The sequence below is a fragment of the Vanellus vanellus genome (assembly GCF_965231255.1).
Source record: "Vanellus vanellus genome assembly, chromosome: 1".
NCBI classification, from domain to species: Eukaryota; Metazoa; Chordata; class Aves; order Charadriiformes; family Charadriidae; genus Vanellus; species Vanellus vanellus.
The window spans coordinates 79,721,341-79,739,757 of NC_138905.1; the positions used below are offsets into that span (position 1 = coordinate 79,721,341).

The window sequence follows — 18,417 nt, forward strand, 5'->3', positions numbered from 1 at the left end:
TGCCCTCTCCACCCTATGACCTGAACAGATTGCCATGTTTATTTCCCTAAGCGGTTCTGGGAAGAAGCTAGATGAGTTTTCCTCTGAGGTGAAGTGAAAAACATGTCTGTCTTTTTTAGTCGTAATTCTTTCCTCAGGTTGTTCAGGCAGAACCAAATGTCTGGTTTAGCATTTCTGTATGTGTCAGACATGGGTGTGTTTTGTTACAAATGTGAATATTTATGCTTACAAGTGTTTTGTACCTTTAAGTGGTTTTCTTTTTCAAGCTTTGTCCTTTTTTGACTTTTTTCCCCCCTCGCTAGTGTAATAACACCACTTCCTAAACCCTGGCCGTTTCCTAGATACTGACCACATCATCTCTGGGTGCTACTCCACTAATAAAACAAATAAAGACATGTGGATTATGGGATCCTTTATAGACCTGTATGGAACTCATCTGGCTGAGCTGGCAGGGGTCATGTAAACCTTCTCCATCCATTAGAGTTTGTGTGGTTTCACACCCAACAAATGTCAAAGCAGAACTCAGCTGCAACTGCCAAGTTTCGTCTGTGTTTGGGTTAAGCCATAAAAGAACCCACCAAATTCCACATCAGTCATTTCAGAGTTGCAAGAAACCACCCAGGTTCGGTGAAGAGGTCAAGAATCTGGTGAACGTTTTGGCAAATACGGCCTGAACAGTGGCTCAAGAAAATCTCGGGTTTTTTAAACTCTGCATAGTCTGACCAACTTGATAGCTGGTCTATCCTGATATCAAACAATTTTTGTTCTCTGTAGCTCTTATTTTGTATAGAAACATTCAGAATGAAAGCACAGGCACGACTTGTAGTTCTCTTTGGGCATTTGGACTGTGCTTACTCACAAGGTTTCTGAGAATGAAAGGAGTTTCTCTGGAGACGAGGATTATTACTCATGAGTACAAGGGCAAAGCTGATGAGGTGCCATGAGATTCTCAACTTGAGGAGATGAGCAGATGTGGTGAAAGCCTTTTCACCAGGAAGCTTAATGAAGACACTGACGGGTACAACCTTCCAGAGTGTGCCTCTTCAAGGACGTAAGTGATCTCACAGAAGAGGACTTACTTGTCTAAGGGTCAGAGCATGCCTGCAGGCTGTGGCAGATCAAGACAACATAGCATGAATAAGTACAGCGGTGGTATGCCTGGCAGCTGTATATTTTCTGGCAGCAGCATCATTTTGGAAATCAACTTAAGACAAACAAGCTTAAGACCAACCAAGGAGGACCAGACCTGTGCTTCTAATAGCTAGACAGGTGACTAGATGTTTTGCTGGTTCATTTAAAGTTGAAGGTAAAAAGTCAAACATTAGGTCATTTCCTGTATATGGTGTCTCAATAATGCTTAATGCCTTCCACTTACACTCTTTTTAAGAAACAAAAGTTAGGCGAGAAGTATTATCTAAACGGAATTAGAAAGATCTTAGGACAAATGTGGGAAGAGACACTGATAAGAAAATTCCTCACCACCAACTTTACAACATCAAAACCAAATTCTACGAAGCTTTTTTCTGAAGTTCAAAAAGTTCAGACTTTTCTTTTGCCATTGATTTGGTTTACTGGGTCTTTTTATTATTAATTTTAGTGCTCTCCACTTCTGTGATTTGGTGTGGAATAATGTTCACAGAATATGACAGATGCTCTGTGGGTGTAAATTAGTTTCCCTGATGCCAGTGGATTTCTTCAATTACAACACTTTACAGCTGAGCCGCTGTGACCTTAAAAAGTCCAGACCTAAGCCAGACTCTCAGACTTGCATGTTTTTTGAAAAAATATTCAGTTCCATCATTGACTTAAGTGTACCTCAGGTTTTGGCATTCATTTCTAAATGGTGTTGGAAAAAAAACCAAAGCCTTGATCTCCAGTAACAACTAAAGCACCATGTAAGTTGTTTCCTCTTTGCACAGATGGGATGAAATGTTGTGCCTCTTTTTCACATAGTTTTAACAAGATCTTTGTCTGACCACATTCAGTTGTGTTGGAGGCACAAGACTCACCCGAACCGTTGAGTTCAAGAAAGAGGTGTCGCCCAAAGAAGAATCAGACACAAGAAGAACGGGCTACAACCCCACTGGGAAGCTGGATGGTGTCACTCTCAGTGCCCTTGTGAGAGCCACACGCTACAAAATGTTATCCCAACACTTAGCAGCAGATAGTATGGAGGATAGTAAGGGGGCAGCCCTTAGGGGAGAGAGGAAAGTTCAAGAATAGGCTAAGGATACTCAGCTGGGTGATGAGGAAAATAATGATCTCAGTGCTGGAAAAAATTTGCATAATCTCCCTCATGAAATAATATCAGACATAGGATAAATGGAAAGTGATCAATTTAACTTTTGCCAGCTAACCCTTTGTCAGGCCAAGGTCCTGTATTATTTTCTTTGAATAGGTTTCCTGCCTCAAATCACTTGCAGTATTTTCTTTACAGTACACTAGCAATGCTAAAATGGGTATGTATCACTGCCACATATCGGAAGCCCAGTGTCATAAGCACTATACTTCCATCAGTTAATTGGGACTCTCCCATTACTTAAGCTTTTGGAATTCTGCAGAGGGATTTTTTGGAGCTGATTTTAGTTCCCTTTTGATTGGCTATAATATGCACCACAGTTATCATGGCAACTTCTAACAGGATGACAATTGGAAATATTTTTTCATGGGGTGTAATGAGTGTGTCCTTGGATGCCTGTGCAGGCATTTGGGTCATTGCTGAGTACGAAGTTGCACAGATATGAATGACTTCATCTAGAGATCACTATGGCTCTCCTGTCTCTTGCCAGTTACTTTTCAATGAGTGAAAACACACAGACCACAGTTGTTCTGGGAGCACCACTGTTGAACTCCAGTAGGCAAATACCACAGGGTTATAAACCTTTGCATGACTGCAGTCAGACAGCTAAAAGAAAACCAGCCCCACCGTATCACTTCAGCACCATATTAGAGACACCCTTACCTACTCGAAGCTCTTGTCCAAAGACTGTTTTCTCTCCCAGCGCAGAGCAGTTCCACCTCCCGTACCGAAACTGGTACTGGCACTCATTGATTCCCATTTGTGCCCCTTCCCCGATCACAATGATGGCATCAGGGCGGCTCTGGCAGATCGCTCGCTGCCGAGGGGCCAGGCCTGGGATTTTGTTGCAGATGATATTAGCTCCTAAAGCCACCACGGATGACAAAGCTCTGAAGAAAAAAAGCAGAAAGACACGTTATAACCAAATTGAGGCCACTGATTGCTTTTGCCATGTGCTGCCATGTGACAGGCAAGGCACTGGGCAAAAGGGGAAGGGTTGGAAGCTGGGTTCCTATAATTATGCCAACTTATCCCAACCTCTCTGGTCTAGCAAAAGAGGTTTGAAATCTTGCAGTAATTTCTGATCTGATTTGTGCCAGAAACAACAAAGAAATGGAAATTTGGCACTTTTACTTTTTTACTTTTTACTCAACAACCTCTCTGGGCAACCTGTGCCAGTGCCTTACCACCCTCAAAGTGAAAAACTTCTTCCTAACGTTCAATCTGAACCTGCTCTCTTCCAGTTTAAAGCCATTCCTCCTCGTCCTATTGCTACATGCCCTAGTAAAAAGTCCTTCCCCAGCTCTCCTGTAGGCCCCCTTTAGGTACTGGAAGGCCGCAATAAGATCTCCCCGGAGCCTTCTCTTCTCCAGGCTGAACAGCCCCAACTTTTTCAGTCTCTCCTCATAGGAGAGGTGCTCCAGCCCTTGGATCATCCTCGTGGCTCTCCTCTGGACACGCTCCAGCAGGTCCATGTCCTTCTTATGTTGGGGACTCCAGAGCTGGATGCAGTACTGCAGGTGGGGTCTCACAAGAGTGGAGTAGAGGGGCAGAATCACCTCCTATGACCTTCTGGCCACACTACTTCTGATGTCTACTTTAAATCACTTATGTAGAGTCCAGCTCAGCATTTTAGTTACTGAAGCCAATTCATCCATCCTGCATTTGAAACTGTTAAGCACAATTTAGAGAATGACTTGACACTACCAACCTTCTTGCCCATTATTACACTCAGGGTATTGAGTGATTAATGAAAGTTCACCAGCATAACTGTGCTTTTAGATCTGGCAAATGTCATGGAGCACATGGGAGTTACCCTTAATATGTGCCATCCAGACTAGAAACATTTGTAGTTCTCTTTCTTCAAGTATATTTTCAGAATTCATTACAAAGTTTGCATATAACTTGCACCCGCCATATGTTTTCACTTTAGTTTGTTTATTTTTCATTTTTCAGCTCACTTTTCAACATCTTTGCAGGCTCATTTTTCAACATCTTTACAGGCTACGTTTTAAGTGGTAATTTTTTGAAAAAATACGACAACATGGGTACACATTCAGTGATGCCTCAGGTCACATTTACCAAGTACCAGCCAGGCCCATGAGGGATGCTTCAACTAGCTCTGGACAAGCCCGTGGGAGCAAAGAGAGCAGTATAGCTACATTAGCTAAACAGGCCTTGCTCAGCATGGTGTGATGGAATGTCAGACAGCTATGCAACCAGAGCCTGGAAAAGCCCCTGACACGCTGCCCAGCTGGCTGTCCTGTTCCTCGGCTGGCAAACCAGGGTGCCAAGAGTGTCACTGCTTCTTGGCAGCTGCAAGGGAGCATCTTCGCAAACCCTCTAGCCTCGTTAGCTCGTCCCAGCCTGGTATTGGATCATACAGGTAATTTAATTTTCCCGTCAAATGCTGTTGTTGACTGCCTCAGTAATGTAAAGATGATTTCCCAGATCATGCTGCAGCACCTTGGGTTGAAGTGAAGTTTCCCAGTAACAGAAGTCACCGTATATAAATAGGTTAACAACAGGATCTAGACTAACTTCCCTGTTACCTTACTCTCCATCTTGAACACTGACTTGAGCCTTTCTTCTAAACATTAAAATTTCCCACTGGAAATGCTGTTTTTGGAAAATGCTGACTAAACAAAATAGAAGAATTTTATACGAATTTATCAACTTGGTCTCAAAGGTAACTGCAAAACTACATAAATGTTGCATTTCAACGAAATCAGAGTGTTTCATTTTGCCGTTTCAATAAACTACAGTAAAGCCAGAGCAAAAAGGGTGAAGTAGAGACCTCTTCCATGGCCAAAATGAAATACCACTTTTACTGTGGAATGGAAATTCCATGATGATTCACTCTGCCTTTAATAGGTATTTGTGCATCTTTTCCAAAGTTAACAATCCATGAGAAATTTGCCAATTGTGTTTTTTTATTTATAACTTGGGGTTTTTTTATAGATACAGAGACACAGTATTGCAAACACAGAGCATGTATGCCATGTGGTGCTACCTATTAAAGAAAAATAAGAACAAAATGTAGTTGCAGCTCTGACCGCTCACAGTGTTTGGAGCAGGGGTGCTCAGGCCTGTAGCTTTAATTCGTATTCCTCTGGGTTCTAACCAACAAAGCTGGAGCATCAATTGGAACCAGTGAGTTCCCAAGATGCATGCAGGTTTTGATCTACGGTTTTGCTTCTGGCCCACTTCTAGTTAAAAAAAATGAATAAAATATTTACATTATGATGCCTTTAAATCAGGACTTTCAAAGAGATTCGATAAACTTAAAAAGAAACATCATGAGTTTGATGTAGTGATAATAAGATTCTCTGACCTTTACAATGGCACTTAATGTATTAGCTTATGGTTTCAAAAGTTAATGAAAATCACAGGGGACAGTATCAATATTTATTTTTTAAAAATCAGGCACTTCTCAATACTGAAAAGTAAAATTGTTGTTTTATTTCATAGCTCATGGGGTTTTATGTCTCTGACTTCAGCGACTTTCCACATCAAGAAGGATGTACATTCTGAAAATGTTGCAGTAAAATGCAAAGAAAAGTATTTTTCCTTCATAGCTGATGTGTTGTATTCAGAAACTCTTTGATGACTCTAAAATGCCAGGACCTTTTCCCAAATCATGTGAGGATCCGAGTCTGGCCCTCCCACGGTTTTAAAGTTAGGACAAGGGAAAGATATCTTGTACAGAGTAAGTAACCTGAAGATGTTGGGGGGACAGGGGACTCTGCCATTACAGCTTAGTCCCAGTTCTTCTCCCCAAGGGAGGCTGAAGGCAACCCAGGTCAGGCACTGGCTCTCTGCTGGGACGCACAGGCAGTGAGTCAGCTGAGGAAAGGATGAATTTCTACAGCAGTTCTTCAGAGTAGAGCAGCAGCCAGGGCTCCCTGGCAGCAACACCTCCCCATCTTAGCACACGCAGTGGTTCTCCGGGTGCCTCTCAGGCTGTGCCCCATCCTTACCCCATCCCCTCCACCTGGCTTTGCCCGGTTCTCTGGGACAAAGCAGGTGCCTAGGTGTCCTGCAAGACCTCCCCATTCAGTAAGCCATTTCCCTTGCAGCAGGAGCTGCTTCAGACACTGACTTTTCTAGGAAAACCTAATCCTGAAGGAATCTGGGGTTAGGTCCTAAGAAACAGACATGCGCAAACATTCAAAATTTAAGTTGATGCTCGACACACATGCACAAGACATGCAGTTCTGGTCCCCTGGCTGCCCAATAGTCATTGATATACTGAGGCTACGCAACCAACTCACTGACAAAAAATATATATAAAAATTATTTGTATATGACATAAATATTTTTTAAAAAATAAAAATACTGATAAAAGCTATACGAAAACTTTCTGACATAGTTGGTTTAAAAGTACTGAGCCTCCACAGTTCCAACTACTATCTCAAGTCAGGCAGCAAAAGCTTATCACTTTTAAAACAAAGGAAAGCAAGAAAGAGTTGGCTACAGTATCTACCCCACGTATAATTTTAAGTTTAGTTGCTTCCTCCGTACACATTGCTACTGTCTCACAATTACGTTAAAGAGTGTATTCTTTGGTCTCCCATTGTTTTTGGAGAAGGCCTTGGTCAAAGTATTTTAATACAGTGGGTCAGTTTGTTCAGCCAGAAAATAAGCATGATCATATCTGCCTCAGAAGGTATTGTGAGGATACGATAATTATTATGTGTTTGTAAAGTGCTTTAAGACATTCCTGATTAAAATAATTAAACTGCAATTATTGGGGGCGGAGGGGGTCTTAGTTTTTCTATTATTACTTCCAGGGACTTCCCTCTCTCTGGCCTGAGCTCACCAGCATATTCCCTCAGACTTGTTTAGCCTATTTTTAAATTGTTACTATAATTTCAGTGCCAAAAGAAATGCTGAATCATGAAACCGAGGTTTTGGAAAACTTTATTTATATTAGAGAAATGCACCCAACAGCATTTCAAGCTTCCTCTCCGCTATTTCTTGCGGTGTCCCTCAGTTTGTGAGTCCGTCACACATTCAGGGGAGTTGTGCCATGCTCCTGCCCCTTGGCAGGTTGAAGGAGGATGTTTTGCTTCGTAACTGTCAGAAAGCAGATACCCCCATGCCACATTTTGGCATCTTCTCCTGTCTAATCTTTCTCTGTGGTGCAAATGCCCTTGAGTCTTATCGCACAGAAATCCTGAGTGCAGCGTTTTGTTAAGATTTCTGGTGCAGTTTACGGTAGTTGTAACCATCCTGCACCACCACAGCCCATGCACACTTCAGAGTTTTATGTTGGGTCATCCACATGGGTTATCCAATTAAACATCATCCACACGGGTTATCCAACTAAACAACATTAGTGGAATACTGTCACATTTTTGAAGCAATTAATGGTAGTGGATGACATATGGAGAGTCTGCACCTTTCTTCATCACTTAGTCATTAATCCAAGGGAACACCAGCACTGAAATGGAGCAGTACTTATAAATAGAGTTGCATCCAAAGCAAAAAAAATGCTGATCTAAATCTGGGCTTGGACAGGACTTTGCAGTTCAAACTTACATCAAACTAAACCCGAGGAGAGATGTTTTGGAAGGCTTGGTTTCTGCATCAGAATCCCGAAATGTCAAGTTTTTCATTCTTTGAAAGAATAACTATGGCTGCAGTCACAGCAAGCAAGTTTCAACTTCTTTTCTGAAATAATGCTTCTTTAACTATGCAAAGACAGATGACTATTGTTGCAAAAAATGAAAATTTTCCCTAAAAATTTATTTCCTGTTATAGCTGTGTATTCTCTCTGGGACCTAAACAACTGCAGCTTTCCTTTTCGCAGAGTTAAGTTGAAAAACTGAAATATCACAACCATGAAGATTATTATATATTCCAAGAAAGTCACAAAGTAAAGGTCTTTGAAAACACTTCAGAAATTAAACACTACGGCCTAAAATCATATTAGTTTTAAGAACATAAAAATTAATGCAGTACTGCTTGTCAGAAGAGAAATGTACTCCTCATTCATAATTTGCTTTCTTGAGCCTCTATTTTATATTTGCAGATGCAGGCATTTTCTTGACTTGAGCACATTAGTCATTACTATGTTCTTGCAACTTCAGATGAATTTCACATATATGAAGGTTATGACTTGAACTGTAGTTTATAGAGAGTCTTAGAGTCTTTCCACAAGTGGAAAATACATAAATATAATGTAAATCCTTATAGAGGACAGTTGTACAATCACATATGCCACATGAGGAAAATCCTAACTTACTGTTCTAAGAAGGATCTGATGAAAATTATGAAGTAGGACTGGCTTCATATAGATAAACAGCAGTAACTAACCAATCTTCAGAGTTGTCCCCAAGCTACAGGCACAGGTGTGTACTGAGATTTTTCCAAAGATTTTAAAATTCAGTTCCGACAAAAATATAACAAAAGAAGACACAAAATAGAGAGGTTAGACCAACAACACCCGTCATAGAGATGAAGCATTTAACCAAGTTATTTTAACCTTTTGACTTAATTTTTTTTTAAAATGCCCTAAAAATTCTTCCCTATTAATCCTTGCTCCCTGGGCAAATAACATTTTATTACAGGCCAAGGATGGCTTCAGGAGCTATACCTTCTCCTCCGACACCCTTGCTCATTCGTATTCCTGGCTGCACAGCAGCACAGCACACATTTCCTCCCCAGCCGCTGAGCCAGCTTTAGCGCAAGCCCTTTGAATAGGCGCCCGTAGGGTCACCGTGATCTCACCCCCGACCCTGCTACTCGATATTCACCTGAAGCTGCTGTTGGGCAGAGGGTTCATTTTCAGCAAGGAATGAAGGGATTTAGCCTCACGAATCCCATTAACAGCAGAGGAGCTGCACAGCTTAAACCTCGGCACACTCTACTGAAAACTTACCCCACCGCCTCCGATAAAAATCCCCATAATGGATTCTTTGTTAGAAGGAACCACCGAGATATTTTGTGGTGACACTGCAACTCATCTGAAACACTACACCACTACTGAATGGTTTACTTAATTAAGAATTCCTAAGTAAATATTTTGAGCGTGCATTAGTTGCAGAAATTGGCAGGAGCGTCCCAGGCTCTGAATGCCATCTGCATATGTTTAGGCTTTCAATTTTGTTTTCCACTGCTGGCTTTGGGAAATCATTGTTCGGTGCATGAGTTATTGAAATGGAAATCAAATAGGGCTGCATGGTACTGTCCTGTGGTGCACTCATCTCTGCTGGAGCTCCAAGCCAAGCCTTCGGACCTGGGGGCCACGGACAGCAACATGTTCACTCCCAATAAATGAAAGGCAGAGATTTCTCTGAGGAGGTCACCCAAAAAAAAAAAAGCCCGCTAGATTATATAGTGCAATTGCTGGCATAGTCAAGAATGAAAGTGGTGGGATTGGTAAACTTGAGGGTTGACTCACATAAGGGCAGAGCATGCCTTGGGCTAAACACCTGCTTTAGAGATGAGTGGGAAGAAGGACCCCATCCATGTATACAATAGTGATGGGAGGAACATCAGCAAAGCCTTGGATTCACACCCTCCCCTACCTGCCAGCTAGGAGGGACAGGATGGCTTCTATGAAGCCAGTAGGAGGAAGGAGGGGAGACACTGCCTATCAGAGACATGTCCCCAGGTCACAGGGACGGTGTGGCAGTGGCCCGCGTGCTGCCCCTAGGACCTACGCTCACAGGCTGCACTGCAGCAGCAAGCATGGGCTCTGATGAGGGATGTCCTCAGAGCCCGCATGTTTGTGTCTCCTCGGAGATGACACCTTTACACAGGTCCTGTTGATGTGGCATTCACCCCAGTAGTGTTCTAGTGTATACCAAAGAATAGCTTACACCAAGTACCAGAAGCAACAGTGCAGGTGTGAACATTATGAGCCAAAATGGAGATGGCAAAAGCCCCATTAGCCAACAGAGCACCCTCCTCAACAAGAAGGGTTTGTAGCTTGCACTGTCTTTAGTTGCTGCACAAAACCATGGGTTTACCAGTAAGCCTGAGGCAGAAATGAAGGATAGCTAGGGAGCGATATTTGTTTTCCTAACGCAAGAAGCTCCATCTGAAGGCCCAGGAGCCTCATCTAAATAGCATTATGGCAAGGTAGGAGGGCTGAGAGCGGTTAGAGACAAAATTTGACTCTTCTACTCACCAGCTGTCACAGATCCCATCAGTTAATCCTCACTTTCGCTAATCCTTACTGTTCATGCCAGAGCAAGAGAAAGCAAAAGTTCCTATGACTCAGGAGTATTTCTGGCATGATGTCTCCTGAGAATTATCACAAAAAATTACAATCCCATCTGATTGTAAGTTGACTCATATCTTATTTAGTGTATGGCTGGTCCACTGCAATATTTTTTTATTAATATTTAAGTGAGGCAACAGTTGATATGTAACAGCAGGATATCTTGAAGACCTGTTACCTCACTAGTTTACCCGTACTCAATTTTTTTAACACCAAGGAAAGACTCGTGGAAAACAGAAATGCCCTACATGCCTCATATGTCCTCTTGTATGGAACACACTGGCAAATTGAACATTTACATTTACATTGGACATTTACTCTCTTACAGCAGGCATTCTGAATTTGCATGGCAAACTACTATTAACAAGCTTTTACTTTCTCGTCTTCACTCACATTATCTAAGGGCATCTTCTCATATGGTGGAAAACATTCACATCTTGTATATATAAAAATCAATAAAAGTAAAATAGGATGTCAAAATATCTGAAGTGTGGGAAACATTGATTCCAAAGCAATTTGGGTTTCAAAAAGCGTTTGGTTTGCTAAACCAGAGTAAACTGATAGGCTTTAGCAAGCTGTGGCCTATGTTGGAAGCTGCAGGAAGGCAACAGCTCTCCTGCCATGCATGGGGCAATTCGTGAAAGGCTGGAATATTCCTGTTTCGGTCTTGTCAGTGATGAAGGTGGTGACACACATGGCATAACTGAACTTAGCTGAATAACGAAAACAATGGTGTTGATATAAAATTATTCAATCCCTTTTAAAAACCCAGGACCTTAACAGATTTAGAAATCAAACTGAAACACTTCTGTTTCACACAAATTTTTTCTTATGGCTATATAAACACAGTTAACAAGACCTACCATTTCAGTTCTGCAAGCATCCACGTGCCTGCGTTATGCCCTGCAAAGTATCAAGCAACTTCTACCATCAGTAACAAAAATGTCCATTCCTGAATGCCGAGCCGCCTGCTGAGCCCTTGCAGTTGGTACTGATGTCTAGCGCTATTATTTGCCTTCCACCCCATTTCTGTTTTCCTTTAGCACTAGAAAAAGTCATGCTGATATCTACCAGAAAGTTACAGTTGTTTGCTGAATAGTGATCTACCACTGTGGAAAGCAAGATTACCTTGCAGAATAACTGTGGTGGGCTATTGCAGTTCCCCTGTGGGGAACTTTGACATACCAAAACGGCTGGAAGAGATAAACCGCAGATTTTTGGTATCTACACAAAAACAATTCAATATTATGGAGAAATAAAAATTTCACACTTCTAGTTGTCAAATGAATGCTTTTGTTATGTTTTTCATATAGCAAATAAGAATGAATAAACTCTTTCCATCGCACATGACATATGCATAGATATGGGCGTTTTCCAAACTTTATTAATTTCAAGCCTTAATTAACCATAACTGGAGCATATATTTTGGCTTTGTCCAAAGTTTAGCAAATTGCTCTTGCCTGTGAAAAGGTTAAAAGGGGAAGAGAAAGATGGAGTGCTTTGGGCAAAGTCCAAGACTTGGCAAGACCTACTTAATATGTGAGGTCTGATGAAAGTGTGTCACAGTCATGGTGTGGCTCTGAAACTGTGGTAGAACAGTCCTTGGTTAGCTCGCTTCACAACGTCTTTCAGTTAATAGCAAGTATGCATTTGTGGGCCTAAAATCTTAAAGATGGACTGTTGGTGGAATCTATTTTAAAATATATCCTTTGTTATATTTTTCACTTAATTATATGACATATCTTAGGTTTTTTGGCTTTGCATGCACTGGGCTTCCACAGATATGGCACAAAAATTGAAAGAGGAAAGCATGTAATAATGCATCCACAGGAAAGGAAGATACTTGCTTCCCAAAAGGAAATCATCTGGCTTTACTGCTATGGTGGTTCAGGTAGGAACTCACTTTTGTTAGCCAAGATCTGAGCAGTCAATTGAGAAAAAATTCTGAAAATTTACTAATGAGCCATTACGTTGGAAAATTTAGTCTTTTGTGTTAATTTTAAGACTACACTGCAGTGTCTGTTAATCATGAGGATGAAAGCATGTATGCAGATTTACGCTAAACCTGAAAAGCCATACCAAGTAATCTCAGAGATCTTTTTAAGTAAGGAAGGTCGAGAGGCCATATTGACCCCATACACAGTGTGCAATTTGGACTAAATGACCACTGGAGGTTGCTATTTGTGCACAGATATGTGACCACAAGTCGAGCCGTCTGACTGGTCTTGACTTAGCAGTAGAAGCAAAAAAAATAAATTCACTTTGTCAGTGACATTGAATTTTTATACACTAAATACACCAGTATACTCTCAGTCATTATTTTTTTCTTCTTTTCCTTTCCTTACCACAGTTTTCATGGTGGTAAATCTGCTAAGACCATGAGATATCAGGATATGAAATTAAATAACATAGAATCATAGAATACCAGGTTGGAAGGGACCTCAAGGATCATCTGGTCCAACCTTTCTTGGCAAAAAAAAAAAATTAAAAATTAAAACCAAAAAACCCATACGCTTGATGCTGTCAGGTTTACTTAGTGGCCTGTTTCTACAGCTGGAATAGGTGCATTGCTCACACCAGTGGCAGCATTTGCTGTTCCCATCTATTCTAATTGTCCCACTTAAGGCAAGACTGTTGTCTGCTAACACAGGGGATGATAAGCGTAAGGTCTTCTCTTGATTTTTCTCTACAATTCTTGATGCTTTTGGATGACACACCATCAGGGGAAGGGCAGCCTCTCCTCAGCAGGTGTGCAGGAGGTAAAGAAGCGAGTGTGAGGACTGGGTGCATCCTTGGCAGCGCCCAAGTGTACCAGGCAGTGCATTGGCTCCTTGACGTATTCCCAATTTGGTTGCAGAGCCTTGAGCCCTAGACTTGTTGCTCCTCAATTGCCTGCTTTCACCTTTCCCTCAAATTACACTAGTTGGTGTACACTCATTTATAATGAACACACTTGCGTTATTTCTAAGATGTGGGAAAAACTGGGAAAGAAACACAAAGTCCCAGAAGCAGAAACCATTGACCTCTCCAGGTTTGGCATGAAGGCAGCTATTCTTTGCCCTTTTTTAGAGCAACTAATTACATCACAGTTTATTCCAGGTGTTCTCCTTTTGGAATCAAGATATGTTGTCTGTTCTAATATTTCTCTATTGATTTAGAGACCCACACCCATTCTGTGGTTAGTACTGTCATGTTGCTACCAGTGAGAAAATGCCATGTCACATTGCTCAGTGGCAGGTTGGTACAACCAGAGAGAGAGTCCACAGAAAATTACACAGGCACAAGCTAATGGAAGCAGCAGAGCGGCATCTCTTCAGTTTTAGGTGACATGGCAGATACAGCCTCCCTCCTGTTCTCGGTGTTGGAGATGCAGAGCAGTTGCACAGCAAACCCACCTCTCAGATCAGGGTACTTCTGCACCATCACCCAGCCGTGAGCTCAGCCTCATGCAGACATACCCAGCCTAGCTTTAGGTGACCTATTAGAAGTTGCAATGTAACCACTATAGACCTGAGATCAGCACGAGCTGATTGCCTGGGTACTTGTCCTGCTCCTGGGACAGCATTTGGCAACCAGGAGGTTATGCTATGGTTAGACAGGTAGCTTTAAATGAGCTCATTTGGCTGGCTGTGATGTGAGCATGCTCCTCAAACAGAGGTGCCCTGAAAGTCCCCTTCAGCCTGCACAGCTCAGGTGAGATCTTGCAAAGCCTTGGTTGAAAGAAGAAAAATGCTGTTAGGACCAACATCTTAAATACAAGAGGTCTATCACAGATTTCAGTATGCTAGATGCATAGTAGACACCCTTTATGCTTTCCTGGTCATGTAGTCCTATTTGCTTCAGCAGGAAATTTGCTATGAAGCTGCAAGTCAGCCTAACTAAATGTATCGGAATACATCCCAGCAGAAAGACTTCATAGTAAACACCAAATCCCAGAATTAATCGGAGAGGTAGAAGCTTTTCACTGAGGCAGATACCTAAGAAATACAGAGTGCATTTGGTAGGTTTTTTATACTTTTAATAAATATTTGTTTGGAAAAAAAAAAATTGAAGCATATTTTTGAACAAATACCAAACTGAATTGCCCTTGTAAAAATATTTTTTAATAGCCTATCAGTGCATTAACTAATCTTGCCTTTTCTCTTCAGAGTCTGTTTAGTGACATTTATTTCCCAGTGACAAAATTATTTGCAGCCTTTCTGCACCATCATAACTGTAAGCAAAACTGCTTGCCATTTTTATGGAGCAGGTCTGTATTCCTTGCACCCAGAGAAACTCCCACTGGCTCTTGATAATCATGCAAAGAGAAATTCTGATCCATCGGATAGATAATTTATGCTTAACTTCCTTACGTGAATTATCCCATTCGAGTTGTGAGACAGTTTTGTGTATGTGAGGTAATTCACGTTAGTAAGAAGGATGAAAGAGGGTTTGGTTGTGATTACACTACAAGATGCATCGGATCTTCAGATCTGTTCCCAGAAGTTGGACATTACTATAAAAAAGCTGCAATCTGAGAAAGCCTTGAAGGTAAAAAAAAAGCCCCCCCCCCCCCCCCCAAAACTGTAGAAGATAAAAAATAGATTTTCTATGCAGTTTTCCAAATGTTCAAAACGTTATTGTATTCAGCATGTGGGCTTTCTGTGAACAGAAACACTGCGTTTTATAATCTGAACTGTCAACACTGGTGCAAAACAATGTAACACCCAACAGAGCTATCCATGACTTTCTAAGGTTTCTTTCAGCTGCTCGTTTCAAAATTTTAATTTTGAGTGATGTAAGAGCTATGGTAAACCACACAGTAACTTTTCTAGTTCCTTGGCTTGTTGAGCTTATTCCAGGTGTTCAGAAGGATTAGCAAAAGCCATTTGGAGTTGGTTTTTTTTGCAGAAGGAGTTTCTAAATTTGGTAGACAGCCATAAAAATCATGCATCTGTGTTATTATCCCAGTAGCCCGTGTTGGGTGTGTCCCTGTCTTTTTGCAAATCGCTATAAGCTTGTGAAAGCAGCTGGATGAAATACTTCTCTCCAAAGATCATACACACAATGGCAATCATACATACACCACCATTTACCTGCATTTTTGTTATGGTGTATATTGACCCCAATTAAGCTTCTTCCTGCTTTCAAGCTGAAGATGCTGTTGGCTATGGGATTCTTGCATGCCTTCTTCCTCCAGTTCTCTTTCTAAATCCAGTAATTCAAAGAAGTCCCTTTATGGCCATGTAATCCAAAGAATTAATGTATTTAAAGAGGTAAGCAACAATAAACACTTGGGATGCACAGCTGAGCCATCAGAAGCAGTACTAAAACACTTACATAAAAATGAAGCATATGAAATCTATAGGGTATATAGGCAGATGGTGCAGCACGCACAGTGTCAGTCAGCGAGCACCCAGAGCAGGTTAAGCATGGCTTAACAGCTACCTCTGAGTCACACTCTGGTTTTCATCTTCTGCCAGCCTCACACTTTTAGATAAATCTGCCTTCACTGCTAACAAATACTCACTCTGTTTTTTTCCCAATTCTGCCACTCTTGACACTGACTTTTTTAACCTTTTCACCCTTAAGTGCAATAGAAATTGAAAGAGAACTGTAACCTTTCTGTCTGAATTACATTTAACCATTCTAGAGGAGAAAAACTTAAACCAACAGTATCATCACAGACTATAATTAAGCCTTGAAACTATTAAATTTTCCTAAAATTTTACAATTTAAATATCATTAAGTCCTATGGCACTTACTCACTAATCAGAAGATGAGATTAATTAAAAAGGGTTGAGATTATAGCCAAGGTTAGTCATGGGCATGCTCTAAGATGTGAAATCTGCAACCTGCATTCTTAGTTTCTCCCAGTGGGTACCCAGATGACGTGACATTCATTTGTATATGGTGTTAAGCAAGCAGTGGCAAAACAAAGCGCACACTTTCACCCTCAGTAAGTTTGCAGACAACACCAAGTTAGGCAGAAGTGCCCTCTGCTTGAGGGAAGGATGGCCCTACAGGGGGATCTGGACAGGCTGGATCGATGAGCCGAGGCCAATGGTATGAGGTTCAACAAGGCCAAGTGCTTAGTCCTGCACTTGTGTCACAACAACCCCATGCAGCACTACAGGCTTGGGGAAGAGTGGCTGGAAAGCTGCCTGGCGGAGAAGCACCTGGGGGTGTTGGTGGACAGCTAGCTGAATATGAGACGGCAGTGTGCCCAGGTGGCCAAGAAGGCCAAGAGCATCCTGGCCTGTATCAGGAACAGTGCAGCCAGCAGGACTAGCGAAGTGATCATTCCCCTGTATTCAGCACTGGTGAGGTCCCACCTCGAGTACTGCGTTCAGTTTTGGGTCCCTCACTACAAGACAGACATTGAGCTACTAGAGCATGTCCAGAGAAGGGCAGCAAAGCTGGTGAGGGGTCTGGAGAACAAGTCTTATGAGGAGCAGCTGAGGGAACTGGGGTTGTTTAGTCTGGAGAAAAGGAGGCTTAGGGGAGACCTTATCACTCTCTACAACTACCTGAAAGAGGCTGTAGCGAGGTGGGGGTCAGTCTCTTCTCCCAAGTAACAAGCCATAGGAGAAGAGGAAACAGCCTCAAGTTATGCCAGGGGAGGTTTAGGATGGATATTAGGAAAATATTTTTCACCAAAAGGGTTATCAAACATTAGAACAGGCTGCGCAGGGAAGGGGTGGAATCGCCATCCCTGAAGATATTTAAAAGACATGTGGACGTGATGCTGAGGGACATGGTTTAGTGGTGGTTTTGGCAGTGTTACGTTGATGGTTGGACTTGGTGATCTTAAAGATCCCTTCCAACCTAGATGATTCAATGATTCTATCTTTAAGCATACCAGCAGGATGTGTGCATCAAAGGATCTGTAAGCACATGCCAAAGCACTCTGTTGGACTGGCATATGTATGCACAGCAGTGTGCAGAGCTGGCCACTGTATGCGTACATTGAAAGGCTTCTGTTAGATATTACAAGACCACAAACGCTGGAGACTGAATGAGCTGCATTCCCCAGAGAGAGTCTTGTGAGAAAACAATGTGGTAATCACTTCTGTCTGAACGGTGATGGGAAGGCACAGTATTAACAACAGAAGTGAGTCAATAGGACAGCAAGCGATCTTAAGGATACTGTAGTCCATCCACCTTTCCTAGGGCAGGATCAGCTACACACTTCTCACCCCTGACAGATACTTAGTATTATTTATAAAAACATTCTAACTTAATTTCCCCTAAATTTCAACAATTAAAGTTCAGTGCTTCCTCTCTGATGCCCTATGGAAACAGAGAATGTTGAGAATGTTTTGTCCCCAGAGGTCTTGCATGATCTTTTACATTTTTTATAAATCTTCTGCAGAGCAAAACAGTCCTCATTCAACTTTTCCTTCCAGGCAGGAGACTTCTGATCATTTCTATCACTGTCTTCAATGTCCCCTCCCACTGGTCCATGTCCTTCTGCACAAGAAGCTGCTAAAATGAGTATGACTGGCACTGAAGGAAATACACTCCCCTCTCCTCCTCACAGGCATACAATAAAAAAGTGTTTTTGCTACCCCACACATTTAGTGTCATTCTGGATGCTGCCTGCTACTCACTGATGCTGGGCTTAGGTCTAGTTCAGGCAATACCCCAATGCACCTGTGATCAGTGGGTATCTTCTATATCGTGCTCTTACCTTTCCTTTCTCACCAACACTACATCCCAAACCAAACCCCAAAGTATCCCTCCTTCCTTCATACCACAGTCTGAAAAGACACGTAGCAGAAAAGGCAGCTGCTCCTCTCGGTTTGGTCCAGCAGAGAGGTGCCCTATACAAGGGGGATGACGGACTCCACTGACTTAATTAAGGGCCAGAGACCCCAGGCCATCTGCAATATTGAGGCTCCCT

The 18,417-nt window shown here is 42.0% G+C and overlaps 1 protein-coding gene across 2 annotated transcripts in view; it reads right to left on the minus strand.

The window, feature by feature from the left end:
* WNT7B (Wnt family member 7B) overlaps positions 1-18,417 on the minus strand; it is a gene marked incomplete at both ends in the record, with an annotated part of 99,094 nt that overhangs the window by 37,336 nt on the left and 43,341 nt on the right. For both annotated transcript variants that reach the window (XM_082486258.1, XM_082486257.1), the window contains one exon: positions 2,963-3,189. In XM_082486258.1, coding sequence (XP_082342384.1) covers positions 2,963-3,189 — 227 coding nt within the window. The remainder of the gene's footprint in view (positions 1-2,962; positions 3,190-18,417) is intronic.